This window comes from Acanthochromis polyacanthus, chromosome 13, assembly GCF_021347895.1.
Source record: "Acanthochromis polyacanthus isolate Apoly-LR-REF ecotype Palm Island chromosome 13, KAUST_Apoly_ChrSc, whole genome shotgun sequence".
NCBI lineage: Eukaryota > Metazoa > Chordata > Actinopteri > Pomacentridae > Acanthochromis > Acanthochromis polyacanthus.
In genome coordinates this window covers 35009779-35023947 of record NC_067125.1, presented here as the reverse complement: position 1 = coordinate 35023947, position 14169 = coordinate 35009779, and the positions used below count along the sequence as shown (strand labels likewise).

At 40.1% G+C, this 14169-nt stretch overlaps 2 protein-coding genes across 4 annotated transcripts; both read left to right on the top strand.

Annotated features, from left to right (window-relative positions):
- rabgef1l (RAB guanine nucleotide exchange factor (GEF) 1, like) lies at window positions 1-8802 on the top strand. Of its 2 annotated transcripts, none has more exons than XM_022207146.2 (9): window positions 1-151; window positions 1387-1580; window positions 1726-1898; window positions 2258-2436; window positions 3894-3975; window positions 4065-4197; window positions 4294-4385; window positions 4521-4777; window positions 5857-8802. In XM_022207146.2, exons 2-9 carry the CDS (start codon window positions 1405-1407, stop codon window positions 6286-6288), a joined length of 1524 nt encoding a protein of 507 aa, XP_022062838.1. In that variant the 5' UTR covers window positions 1-151; window positions 1387-1404; the 3' UTR covers window positions 6289-8802. The 2 variants fall into 2 exon arrangements, with proteins under 2 accessions (XP_022062838.1, XP_022062839.1); XM_022207147.2 differs by having other exon boundaries at window positions 1384-1580.
- Window positions 8803-8936: 134 nt separating this feature from the next.
- LOC110960076 (high affinity immunoglobulin epsilon receptor subunit alpha-like) lies at window positions 8937-14135 on the top strand. 2 transcript variants are annotated; one of them, XM_022207150.2, is made up of 6 exons: window positions 8937-11371; window positions 11472-11507; window positions 11650-11937; window positions 12159-12431; window positions 13052-13327; window positions 13442-14135. In XM_022207150.2, exons 1-6 carry the CDS (start codon window positions 11347-11349, stop codon window positions 13915-13917), a joined length of 1374 nt encoding a protein of 457 aa, XP_022062842.1. In that variant the 5' UTR covers window positions 8937-11346; the 3' UTR covers window positions 13918-14135. The 2 variants fall into 2 exon arrangements, with proteins under 2 accessions (XP_022062842.1, XP_051813619.1); XM_051957659.1 differs by having other exon boundaries at window positions 13052-13583.
- The last annotated feature ends 34 nt before the right edge of the window (window positions 14136-14169 follow it).

The window sequence follows — 14169 nt, the reverse complement described above, 5'->3', positions numbered from 1 at the left end:
CTTTTTAAAAAAACAGCGAAGAAGTAGTAACTCAGACAAAATGGCTGTAGGACGAAGCTAGCTGCTTGGCTAATGTAAACATCCACCAACAGCAGACTGGAGAGGGAGCGAAGACAACGTTACCCGATAACTTTTTGACCCGAATGAGAGTGTATGTTGAAACCAAATTCATGCTGTCGACTTCGAGCATATTCATGATTTTAACGGTAATCTAGCGAGTTGCGTTAGCTCGTTAGGCTAGCTGTGTAATTAGCTTAGGTAAACATTTGCTACATTGGCTAGCTTTTTTAAAACAGGCGTTCTTGACGATGACAAAGGATCTTCAGCACGAACACCGATTTACAACAACATAACCATATTTTAGAAATGATAGGAAGCATCTGTCAGAGGTGGGGAAGGTCTTTGTAGAGGAAATGTTTTGGACTCCGCGCTCTGTCTTTGCTAACTTAGATCATAGCTGCTGCAGATATTCCCTCGGTCTTGTCAGAATTTGTCCTTATTCTGTCAAAAAAACTGACTGTCCTCTTTCGGGAGCAAATGACCTGATGTGTCTGCGTTATTTCACCTCTGATGTCCTCTATCTTATAACCGATCCGTGTGTTCTCACCGGGTTGAAATAGCATTAAAGGACGAGTTCATCTTCTAAAATGCAGTCTCCAACTTGCCAAGAAGTGATGGCAGCTCCTGCATTATACAGTGCAAATGTTATTAATGCACTGAAATAATGTGATTTCATTTGTGAGAGTTACGTTTTAAAGAGTAGCAAATGGGATATATTTTTATTTGATCTATATTAAACCGATCAGCATGTCGTGTTAACTGTGGTCTAGACACGGATATAAGACATGCTAAACACATACAGACAGAACAGTCATGTAGTTGTGGCTATTTTCAGTGAATCTCAGGCCTGATTATAAACTGCAACTATATTTTTGCTCAGTTGTGTTGTTACAGTAAATATTAAAGTTTCACTTTTGCATAATGTGAAACTAACCTAAGAATAACTTTATGTCTGTCTAAGCTGGTCAAGTGTGAAACTAACATTTCTTGTAACCAAATAATATGTAAATCGAGTGACACCGCAGATCAGTTATTGGCAGATGGTCAGTTTTTAGCACCCCTAAAAAGACACCCAATTAGATCAGTCAGGGCCTTCATTTAACATTTTGAATCATGTTAAAATATACAACTATAGCGTTAAGACAGATAAGCTTGGTGTGATGAGCAATTTGTGATTTCATCTTAAACGCTGTAGAAAGTTGGTCACAATCATGAATGTAGGGGACACCTAATAGTGGCTTCTTTTTTACATACACAGCAGTGTGTAGTTTATCTTCCTTAGTGGCTATTTTTAAGGTTCTCTGTCTTCTGGTCCTCTCCCAGCAGTCTTCCCTCAATAGGTGAATGATGATGAGCCAGAGGCGAGGAATCCATCTGGACCAATCAGAGCTGCTTTGCAAGAAAGGATGTGGTTTTTATGGCAACACTGCTTGGCAAGGCCTGTGCTCAAAGTGCTGGCGAGAGGAAAATCAACGAGAAAAGCAAAAACAGATTCAAGAAGACTGGGCGCTTGCTGAGAGGTTTGTCCATCTCTTTGTGTCCTGTGTGTGTGTGTGATTGCTCAACGCAATTTTTGTGTCTTTTGTTGTCTTACCTCTTCATTTTGTCCGCTTGCCTTGTGTCCGTCTGAACGCTGTGACAGTTGTACTGTTTTTTTCCTCTCAGGCTGCAGAGAGAGGAAGAGGAAGCGTATGCAAGCAGAAATCAGAAGACCCAATCACAGCCGAGCATCACACCTTTCAGCAAGTTTGAAGAAAGAAAAACTAAGGAAAAGTCCAGCAAAGTCAACACAGTCACAAAGTTTTTTACTCCATCCAGTAAAACACCACCAAAAAAAGGTACATAGTATCTCATGTAGCTACCTCCTACAAATGCTACTCAATGTCTTTTTTTATAGTGTTTAAAGTTTTCATTACTGTTGAGACGCTGAGAGCTAATTGTGTAATTTTTTCCATCACTTATTTGACTCAACATTAGGTTGCTTTAATAAAAGTATCTCACTGCCTTAATTTATGTGAAAAATGTTGGAAACATTACTAGAATCATCGAAAAATCATTAAGAAACAAAGTTACACACAATTTGGCTTAAATAAACTATGAGACTGCAGCTCATAGTATTAAAAAACTGCTTGGTACTGCAGAGATGCTCCAAGTATCTGAACTTTTGATTAAAGTAACATTAAGTGTCTTCTTCCAGATGCTGCTCTTTTTGACTCGCAGTCCAGCCCAAGTCCCAGCTCCTCAGCGAGCCGACATTCCTTTGTGGACAGTGACCACGCAACGCGAGAGTTCATAGATTTTCTCAAGCCTCTGAAGTCTGGCAGGGACATCTTCAAACAGTGTCGAGCCTTCACTGAGAGCATGGTTTATAAGCGGGTGGGCTACTTTTAGTTGTGCCAGTCTGGGCAACCTCTGAACCCATTAATTTGGTTTCAATTCAGTTTTCATTTAAGATTGTGTTCATACTCAAGTCTAGGCTACATTACCAGCAGTAATATTCCATTAGTGCCTGTCCTGATTCTATTTTTCTAACATTGCACTCACTGAATGAAATGAGTTTCATTTGACATGCAGCCTTAACATTTTGACTGACATTGTCAAATACTTTTAATGGGTGTTTTGAAGCCCAAATGCGTTTGTCTGAGATGCTGATGTCGCATTATTGATTTAATTTATGATGGACAAACATGCTCCTTTGGTTGTTGCATTTATTATCTATTTATACATTTAAAATTTTTGTTGTTTAAGCAGATAGCAATAGCAGTATCAAAAATACACTACTGTTCAAAAGTTTGGGGTCACCCAGATAATTTCATGTTTTCTGTGAAAACTCACTTTTATTCATTTGTGTTACGGGGGGCTGTGGAGAACCCAGGCACAGATAAAGGGAGACTGGCAGATAGGTGAATAATTGAAGATGTTTTATTAAACAAGAATACAAACTACTATATAAACAGAGAACAGAACTGGGGAGGCAGAGCAAAAACTAAACTACACTAAATTCTATGAAAATGAAACAAAACAGCTAAACACAACAGAGCTAAAGAGAGGTACTCACACTATGGGGAAACTGTAAACCAAGGGGGCAAGACAGGCTGGGGAAAGTCCAAAAACTGACAGGAGCACAACAGAATCAAGAGGTGGCAGGTTTGGTGGGGAACAGCGTCTATGGTCTGACGATGACCGAGTGACAGAGCAGGGTTTAAGTAACGAGGAAGTGAGCTTGTGGACAGGTGAGCTGAGTTCAGCTGATTACTGCAGCTGACGCTCATAGCAGTAATCAGCAGGTAGAGTGCAGGGAGGGCAGGGGGGTGAGTGACAGGGAGAGAGAGACATGAGGGAGAGGTGACAGATCAAAACAGAAACAGACCAGGAACCAAGGGAGAAAGGAGGAAAGAGAGGAAGAAAGACAGGGGCCAGAGCAAGATCCTAACAATGTGCTAGCATAATTGCACAGGAATTTTGAGCCTTTCAGCACCATTAGCTAACACAATGTAGCATTAGAACACAGAAGTGATGGTTGCTGGAAATGTTCCTCTGTACTCCTATGTAAATATTCCATTAAAAATCACCCGTTTCCAATTATAGTAGTCATTTGCCATATCAACAATGTCTAGAATGTATTTCTGATTAATGTTATCATCATCGAAAAAATTCCTTTTTTTAAAAAAAAGAAGGACATTTCTAAGTGACCCCAAACTTTTGAATGGTCGTGTATGTTCACTACGTCCCTCCTATGTGCTCTTCATATCTGCCTCCATACCCTTAGCATCATTTACAGCTGAAATCTAATTATATCTCTGCTAAACTGTTTATTTTCATTCCTTGTTCAGGACATGGGTGCTGATGAGTTGTCAGAGTGTGTGCAGGACTTCTACCAGAACCTCTCAGAACGACTCCAGACCCAGTTCAAAGGTGCTGCTTCACACTAAAGTATCAGCTATAAACAGTGAATATCACCACCATTATACCATGCTTATTTACATCTTTATTTTTTGTTTCAGGTTCGACAGATCACGTAGAGAGTGTTATGGATGAGGTAGAGAAGTACATGATGACTCGTCTCTACAAGGAAGTCTTCTGTCCTGAAACCACAGATGATGAGAAGAAAGACCTGGCCATTCAGAAGAGGATCAGGTGTGCAGACAATAGAACCACTATGTGATTAGTCTATATATATAAAGGCATAGAATCATTGGTTAAGTCCTGATTGTATTTTTCCCCCCTGTATAGAGCCTTGCACTGGGTCACCATTGAGATGCTGTGTGTTCCTGTAGATGAGGAGATTCCTGAGGTTTCTGACAGTGTAGTGAAAGCCATCACAGGTTCGTCTCGTGCTGGGTTATTTCATGAGAGAGGACAATGACGGTGCTTTATCCTGTCCTTATTATCTCGGCAATACAGATCTAATAAGATTTTCCAATGAATTCTTGTCTGCATACGTCTTTCCGTTATTCCAGATGTGATTGAAATGGATTCGAAGCGCGTGCCCAAAGACAAACTGGCCTGCATTACTCGCTGCAGCAAGCACATCTTCAACGCCATCAAAGTCAGCAAGAAAGAGGCTGCATCTGCAGACGACTTCCTGCCCACGCTCATCTACATTGTGCTGAAAGCGAACCCTCCGCGACTGCAGTCCAACATCCAGTACATCACCCGTTTCTGCAACCCCAGCAGACTCATGACTGGAGAGGATGGTTACTATTTCACTAATCTGGTGAGGATTTTAGTACACATTTGCTTGCATGTGTTCCTTCTTGTCTTAGTCTACAAATTAACAAATTTTCAGTCAAGTTGTGTTGCTGGTGAATTATATGCGCTATATTATGTTTTCATTACTTTGTCAAACCCCTTTATATCAGTGAGGGTAGGTTTAGTAACAGAGAGATATTTCTGCATAATTAAGTACAGTTTAACAGCACCATAAACTACATCCTCCACAATAATCAAAAAGCTCAATCAACACCTCTCTAAAAGTAGTTTCTTTATGAAGAGAGAATTTATATCAGGACTGTTGTACTGGAGTGCATTGATTTAAATTATGTGTAAGTAGTAAATTTACAAGTGCATAATATAGACAGTAGGTGTCAGGCTTTGGTAACGGTCCAGCTCATGTTGATATTCATGTCTGCAGCAGTTTAACAATTTCAACAGAATATGATGAAATGTAGCCACAAGGCCTGCTAACGTTTGTGTAATATATCTTGTGGCTTTGTTATCAAACCTCTTCCTTCACTGTATTGCTGTTCATTCTTATGTTCTGATAGCAAAGACAAACTGACGTAATGACGTCACAATTGAGTCAACTACAGCCACAAATTACTTGGAATCTACTGAACGTTCCTTAAGGCAGTTGGGACCTTTTTTAGAGAGACACAATAGATCCCAGGAAATAGGAGACAGTGTTGGAAGTGTGGTTAACAGCTGCTTTCATTTTCATATTTTTGTTAGCATAAATTTATGATGTTCATCACACTAATTGTATGCGAAGGTCTAGAAAGTTTATAAACTCTTCTCTTGGCACTGATTCAGCCCTGGAACCTCATTTCTGTTCAGCGCAATTACATATTTAGATTTTTTTTTGAATGAAAAGGAGTCTTTAATGTTTGAGAAAGGGCTAAAGTTAACCACACCTTAGACCCCTTATTATGGGTGGATCTATGATATGAGAATGGGTCCCCACTTCTATCTCCACCCACCTGATGAAATCATAAAAAGATGAATGAGTTGTCCCAGACTGATGACATTCATAGGAGAGATCTCCTTCTAATGACCCTCCAAATCCCCTCTCCACAGTGCTGTGCTGTGGCCTTCATTGAGAAGCTGGATGGCCAGTCCCTGAACCTAAGCACTGAGGAGTTTGAGCTCTACATGTCAGGCCAGGCTTCCCCCCACTGGCCACAGGCCTCTGGAGCCTCCTCCTGCTCTCCAGGCAGCACAGCTCTCAGTCAGGTCCACAAAAGGCTGGACCTGCTAACTGGACTCGGGGAAAGACAGGAGCGAGTCATGGAGAAGGCTCGGCAGCTGGAGAGCGACCTCATTGACTGGACGGATGAAGTGGAGCAGAAGGTGCAGAGCGTCCTGGAGAGCTTTCCACCGGAGACGCAGAACCCTCCTGCAAACACTGCCAGCGGGACGACATCTGCAGCATCATCAGCGATCGACTCCGATAACGTCGAGAACGAGCTTCTTCCTCCACCTCTGACACCACAAGTGTTTGCTGGTTGATATGAAGATCCACAATAATCCTCTAGAGGCTTTACTCCACCCTCTCCCTTGTCCCTGCTGTTAAACTTTGCTGTTCGTACGTTTGTACAGCAGCTCTCTGTTACGGAAACTATGTCTGCTCCATCCAACCTTCCAGGGACAGTTTGGCATTTTTTTACACTTATTTGCTTTTTTACAGAGAGTTAGATGAGAGGATTGAAGCCACTTTAATGTCTGTACAGGATAGTATGAAGCTGCAGTCATTTGCTTTTTAGCGTAGCTTAGCATAAAGTTTGAAAACAGGAGGGGACTGGTAGCTTGGCTGTCCACATGTTACAAAATTGATCTACCAGCACTTGAAAAACTCACAAGTTACCACATTTTCTGTTGTTTTAATTTGTGAATGGAAAGGACACGTTATTGAGCTTCATAGTTGCAATGCTACCTGTTTTACCTGATTCCAGTCTTCGTGCTAATCTGAGCTGACACTGTCCTGGCTGCAGTTTTGTACTATATTTACCTGACAAATGTGTTGGTGGTATTGGCCTTCTCATCTCACTCTCCACCTGAAAGCAAATAGGTATATTTCCCAAACTGTTCAACTATTTCTGTAACATCAGGCAACATGAGGTGGAGTCCTGGAGGGAAAGTACACTCCAAGTATTTTGTCCAGAGAGGAAAGTCAATGATTTGTTGCAGCAACGTCTGTTACAATTAATAATAAGCAGAAAAGAAGTATATACAAGTACAATGAAGGTGCTCTTAGATAGGGGAGACAGAAGTTTAAAAAAGAAAAAGATTTCAAGTCACTCCTCTGGCAAAAAAGCCTTTACTGAGATGGCTTTTTTATGATAAAAACATAGACAGTAGTAGTGCATATGAAAATAGAGCTTCGATAATCCAGCATGCTCTTGCTTTCTACAAGTGAGGCAGGCCGGGAAACCGCCTGAAGGCATCCTGTGAGATGCCCAGATCACCTGAACTGGCTCCTTCTACAGCAGCAGAGCAGAATATCTCCACTCTAAGCTCTTCCCAGACACATCACTTTGTCACCCACAATGTCATCCTCAGTACCTCAGTACTTCTTATTTTTTAATCACTGTTACATTTCTGTGTACAGGATGCATTACTCGGTTTTTAAAAAAAGTTTCAGACGTATATCACAACTTTTCAGACAAGGTTTTTGTCCTCATGTTTTGTCGTGTCTTCAGGTGTAAATTCATCAGCTGAGGTTCAGACTGACATGAAGAACATTTACTGCCCGAGTAACGGCAAGGAAATTAACAGGAATTTTCAGTAAATTATGGTTTCAGGTAAAAGAAATGGGGAAATGAGAATGACTCCACTTCCCCTCACTTAATTTCCTTTCCAGCCCATTCTTGTGATTTGTGCTGTATTTAGTGTTATTTCCTGTCTTAGAGAGAAAGTAGCCAGAGAGAAAGGGTGTGTGTGTGTGTGTGTGTGTGTGTGTGTGTGTGTGTGTGTGTGTGTGTGTGTGTGTGTGTGTGTGTGTGTGTGTGTGTGTGTGTGGCGGTTGTGCATGTGGCCAAGTGTGCGTGCGTCTTGCATGGAGATGCTCCATTATTGTCGATAAATCAACAAGTCCTCCAGTTGTGCGTGCGGGTATTGTAGTCTCGTTTCCATGGCAGACCTCTCATTCCAGTCATAAGCTGGATGTACAGAAGTGATTTTATTTTTCTATAGAGTGGCAGGTATCAATTCTTCTGGATGCAATAGGAGACATTAATCCTGTAATATTTACAGTAGTTAACATTGCTTGAAGACATGTTATATGAATTCTAATGATTGAATAGTCTCAAGAAGGTGTCAGCATGTCCACTAAAAGAACGGTTTTAGGCGAATTATTTTCATCATTATTGTTTGCTCTGACAGAGCTGTTGGATTACAAGAAAACAAAGATGATGCTGTTTCCTTGTAAACACAAAACATAAAAATCACTCCCGAGGCTGTATTTGCTTTACTAGTGCAGAAGAATCAACACGACCAGTTTAATTTATTTTAAAGCACTTTTGTTTGATTTTAGAGTGAAAGAATGAAATGTTAACATTATAATTGATGAAAACAGTGTTGCCACACAGATTTAGACAGCTGTCTGTTGGCAGTCTTCTAGTGAAGGAAATGTTCAGTAAAATTGTATGTTTGAAAAAACACGAAAGGCACATCTTCTTTTCCAGTTCACCATGAGCTACGTTTTCCTTATGTTGCTAGACTTGAATCTTTTTGTTCACATTTGCAACAGTGTAGTCAGTGTGCAGTTGCTGTCGAATATTAGTTTGAGAAAAGCCTTTTAATGCAAGTTTAAACTACAGCTTGAATAACTTCATATTGCACTGTATGCAGAAGCCATTTATCAGGTGTTTTAAAACATCATCTTTGTTACCTTTTAGGTTTGTTCTGATATCACATGGGAGAAATTAACTCAATACTGTCTTTTATTTAAAAGTAACTTATTGGGACAGTATTGGTATATTTGCATCTATGGGTGTGTGATGATTAATAAAAATAGAAAGTGCAGTTGTGCTTGTGTTGTTCCTGTTTATTGTGTTTCACATGACCGTACTGAGTGAGATTTTGCAATAAGGGATTAAAAGAAGAGTTGACTCAATAGTGGGGAAAATTGAATTAAAGAAACTGGCCTTTCAACAGTTTGTTCATTTTTAAAGTACTTTGAGGTTTTATGAGGTCATGAATCAAAATTTGAACCTAATCGATATTCAGAAAAAAAAAAATGTGTGCACAAGCAAAAAAGGCCCAAAAATAAGATTCATGTTGATCCTGACACAGTTGTAAACAAAAGTTTGCATACATCAAACATACGTGTATATTATGCCTTTTTAGTGTCTAACTCCTAACTTTCTACGATGGAATGACTGAAACATATGCGTCTTTGTCACAAAATACGATCATTTAGTTTGGTTCTTTCATAGATTTGTTGAAGGTCCTCTGGAAACATGACAAAACTCCTGGGTCAGAAATACACATTCAGCAATGCTCATATTTGCTTGAATGCTTCTGTTAACCGTCTACAAGCTTTTAGGTTGGAACGTTGACCCTCTTCTTGGCAGAATTGGTACAGTTGAGCAAAATTTGTTGGCTTTCTCACACAGACTTTTGTCTTCAGCACAGTCCAGAGTTTCTTGATGGGTTTACTTTGGTCAGACCACTCTAAAACCCTAATTCTGGTCTGATTTAGTCATTTCTTTGCCGCTGTGTGTTTGGGGTCATTGACTTGTTGGAACACCCAACTATGTCTGAGACCCAACCTTCTTGCCGATGATTGTAGGTTTTCCTCAAAATCATGGAGGTAATCATCCATTTTCATTCTTAGATTTACTTTGTGTTCAACACCAGTTCCACCGGCAGCAAAACAGCCAGAGCATAATACTACCACCACCATGCTTGATGGTAGGTTTGGTGTTCTTCAGGTTAAAGGCCTCACATTCTCTCCTCCAAACATGTTTCTTGTCACTGTGGCCAAAAAGCTTCATTTTTGATTTTTCATCTGAACACAGCGGTTTGTTTCAGAAAATCTTTTCCATGTGATTAGCAGCCAACTTCAGCTGAGCCTAAAGGTGTTGTGTCCTTAAATAGAGCTTCCAGCCTCTCAGCTCATGTTGATGTAAAAAAAAAATACTTGGCTGTGGACACTGACAGCTGTGTTCCAGCAGCTTCTAATTTATGTCAGACCTGCTTTTTACTGATTCTCGGTTGACTCTTGACCAATTATCCCTCAGCAGCAGATGATAGTTGGTGTTTTCTTCTTGATCGTAGCGGTGATGCATCTGCACCATGCGGTCTATATGTACCAACAACTGTTTGCTCAGATGACTTGAGATTTGTAGCTGCTTTAAAATTGACTTGTTCAAGTCAGTGATTTGCTTTTTCAGATCTTTGCTGAGCTCTTCAGACTTTACCATCATAGTATTTGTGGCAGAGTCTGATGAGTGTATCAAATGGGCCCTATTTAAATTGGCTTAGAGGAGTCATCAGCTGTAGTCAATCATAAATACTCACAAGAAGTTAAGTTAACATATGGTTAGCACAACTTTCTGCATCACAAAAACTGATAATTCAAGTTGCTGTATGTAATTTTTTGACCCAGCACATTTTGTCATATTTCCAGAAGACCTGTAATAAATCAATGCATAATCCATAACTGATTTTAAGTCACTTGGGTTTCAATGATTCCATCATAAAAAATTAAGAAATGTAGGAGTCAGTGGAAAAACTAAGACTGCCATTATATATGGTCTTTACACCGAGAAGTATTATAGACAGTACAGTTAAACTACAGCTTTTAAGTCATTACACTGAACTTTAATGAACTTTAATTATGTTTAAAAATTCTACAAATACACCAAAACAAAATGGTGCATCAGAGGTACAACTCTCAACTTTATTGTATATTCTTATATTATGTAATGTATAAATATGCCCCAAATCTTAGCAGATATGTTGATAACAAGCAATTACTTAGCCCTATTACTGTACTGAAAAATGTGATTAATTCCATTATTCCTTCTGCGCTTTGTGTGCTTTTTTCAGTGGGTGTTGGTACATTGTAGCTGTATTGTCAAGGAGGGTTGGTCATTGAAGTTCCCCTTTGTTTCTCTCTGCTTAGAATGACAATTCCAGGAATAAGATACATTTATGAAATTCAGTTGAAATTAAGGCGAAAAACAACAGAAATATGTAAGTTAGAAATATTAAAAACAGTCCATAATAGGGAGAGAAAAATAGATGACCACATCAGTACTACTGTAACATAAATATATACAATTTTTATTATTTACTTGACATATGAAAAAAACATGTTCTTTTGCTTAGAAATCCTGCTCATACTTGTTCAGCTTCTTGTTTTTTCTTTTTATAAAATAAATCTTGTATGTACACTGCTTACAATTAAAAATAAACTAATGTCAGGAATGAGGGGACAGCATTTTTGGAAAAGGGGATGTCCTGTATGATGAGTTCAGAAAAATACACTTTCATTTCCCTCTTTTTTAGAGTTAAATACATCCATTTTGGTATCTTTTTCTTTTAAACAGAGCATACACCATGGACACAGTCGCCTCCCTCCTTGGTGAGTTTTCTTCATTTGCGAGCTCTCAATTTCAAATTGTTTTTCAATAATATCAGCTGCAGTAAATGTCATTTATCCTTGATTTTCTATTGTCTTTCAGTTCTTTTAATACTACCACAGCTTGTGGTACCTGAAGGTATGTGGCAAAATTTGAATATTTCATTTTTAAACACACTTCTCTGAGCATACTGTTACCTTTCTGTAAGCATTTACAATACTACATTAATAGAAACTATATTTTAGCTCGTTGTTTCTCCTACTATGGTTTGTCTCTGTAGTTCCCACTGTGTCGTTCAGAGCCGTGGTTGAGATAGTAGGGGACAATTCAAGGATCTTCACGGGGGAGAGCGTCCGGCTGAGATGCAGCATTCCTGAAGACAGCAGGTCTGACTGGAAGTACCTTTGGTTCAGGGGAGGCCAACAGATCCTACAGTCTGATGGGGAATTTAGTTTGTGGAATGCTAAAGTTCAGCAAAGTGGGAAGTTTTCCTGCCAAGGAGTGAGGGACACAGTTGTGGGGAACATGCACACTGTGAGAAGTCTACCTGTGGAGATAAATGTGGATGGTGAGATGTTCTTTATCTGTGCAGTATACTTGGAAATTCATTTGATTTGCATGTCAGACTTATTTCTTTTCTTTTCCTGAGCTTCTTTCTCAGTTTTGAACCGTGAGTCTCCTTTAACACTTAAAACAGCTGCCTTTGTCCTGTTTTATTATTGTAACTGCCAATATCAAGCTGTAAAATGTTATTTAGAGGCAACTTTCTTCTTTGTGATCTTTTATCAGGAGGGTGGGCTATCCTGCAAGTCTCACCTCATCCTGGTATTGTTGGAGACACCTTGAACATGACCTGTCGCATCCGAGGCGACCGCCCAGCCAACAACATGATTCTCTACAGAGATGGTGTTGAAGTAATAAGACAAAATGGCAACAAGTCACATTTCTACCTGACCAACTTGACCCTTGAGGACCAGGGAATGTATTCTTGCAGGGCATCGTGGGAAATAAGGAGACGCACACACTCCGTGGTTTCGGTTGCCAATTATGTGCAGATCTTAGGTGAGCTCATACACCGGGTCACCTATTCTGAATTCGGTTGTGGTGATGTTAAAAAATATTTATTTTTGGGTAATGTCATTATTTAAAAAAGCAAAACTCACTTATTATATATTATTTTAAATTGTAAAAATGACCGTTTGTGATTGTGGACTACATCCTAACTGAGAGCTGCTATTTTTGACTTCTGGAACTCAAGAAATAGTCCTACATACTTTTAAACTGCCTGTAAAACCACAGATTATTGTTTACGCAACAGCTTCTCATTGGCAGACAAAAGGCTACAGCCAGCAACTATTCAGCTTACTGGTTTCATGGAGGAAACAGCTGGCTCTCCCCAAGCAAAATCCTCAAACTGCTCTTCAGTTTTTGTCTGTATGAAACCAAATACAGCATATTAATTTGTAAGCTTTAAAGGGTGCTAGTAGGAGGATTTTGTTTCTGTCACTTTAGACCTAGCCGAGCAAGCTGTTTCAAGTTTTTAGGCCCAGGTGAAGTGTCATATTATTCCTACTGTTCTCCACCTTACTTACTTCTGTCTCATACAACAGTGAAGAAATGATTTTTTTCAGAAGTATTATAACTATTCCAGTAATGTTTTTTCTTCTGTCGCTCTGTTTCAGAGGTTCTGTCACAGCCTGTTTTGGAGATCGTTGTTGACAATGACCTGAAACGACTAAATAAGATTAAGCTCCTCTGCCATGTCGAGTACAACACCCGGGCTTTTGCTCCTCCGATACACTACTATTTCTACAGGGATAACAACCAACTGGGTACAGCCACTTCTGAAGGCCGTGATCTGGTCAGGCGGGCCCCGGGGCTGTACAGCTGCAAGGTCAAGGTGCCTGAGTTGGGCCTGTTGAGGTGGAGCGAGGCCAAAAGCTTTGGACAAATAGCAGGTACATAAAAGTGAATGTAACCTGCTGTGCGTCCTAAAGTAATGTTTAAAGCCTAAACCCCTGAACTGCCAAAATTGTGAAATTTCTGAGGTCAGCTTTTCTCTGGCCCAATAGGCCCACGGATTATGGCGCCTCCACGTCCCAGATACCCACAACCATTAGCCCCCGCAGGGTTTTCTCCAGTCCGCCCTGTGCCTCCTGCAGCTCAGCCAACAGTAGCCCAGCTTTCCACTCCCATTATTACTCAGCGTACAGAGGAGAGCATCCAGTCATCAGAGCATCCTCCAAACCCTTCACAACCGGTGCCAACTACTCTGCTAGCTAGACTCCGGTCTGCCAGCCGCACTACTGCCTTCCTGCCTCTTGCAGCTCAGCCAACAGCAGCCCACCGATTCACTCCAACTCCTACTTTGATTCAGCGTACAGAAGGGAGCATCCAGTCCTCAGAGCGTCCTCTGCAGTTTTTCAGACATACTACCCCAGGGCCTGCCTACACCACCCAGGAACCTTTGTCTGGAGAATCTGAAGACACAATTGACGAATCTAGTGGTGTAGCTGAGATCTCTGCAGAGTCTGTCACCTTGAAATGAATGAACCTAAATCAGAGTAATAAAGCATGACTGTTATATCTTTATCTTTCTGATATAAATCCCTCCAGGTCATTATACTGCCATTGCACACTTATGATTGTGATTAGCTGTGTAATAATCGTTTTTCAAATACTAGACTATCAACTTCATCATGTCACCTGTAGGAAATTAGCTGGAAATGTCACATTTATAAAGCAAATAAAACATTTGATAAACAATATGTACTACTTGACTTTATTTTCAGTAAAAAAA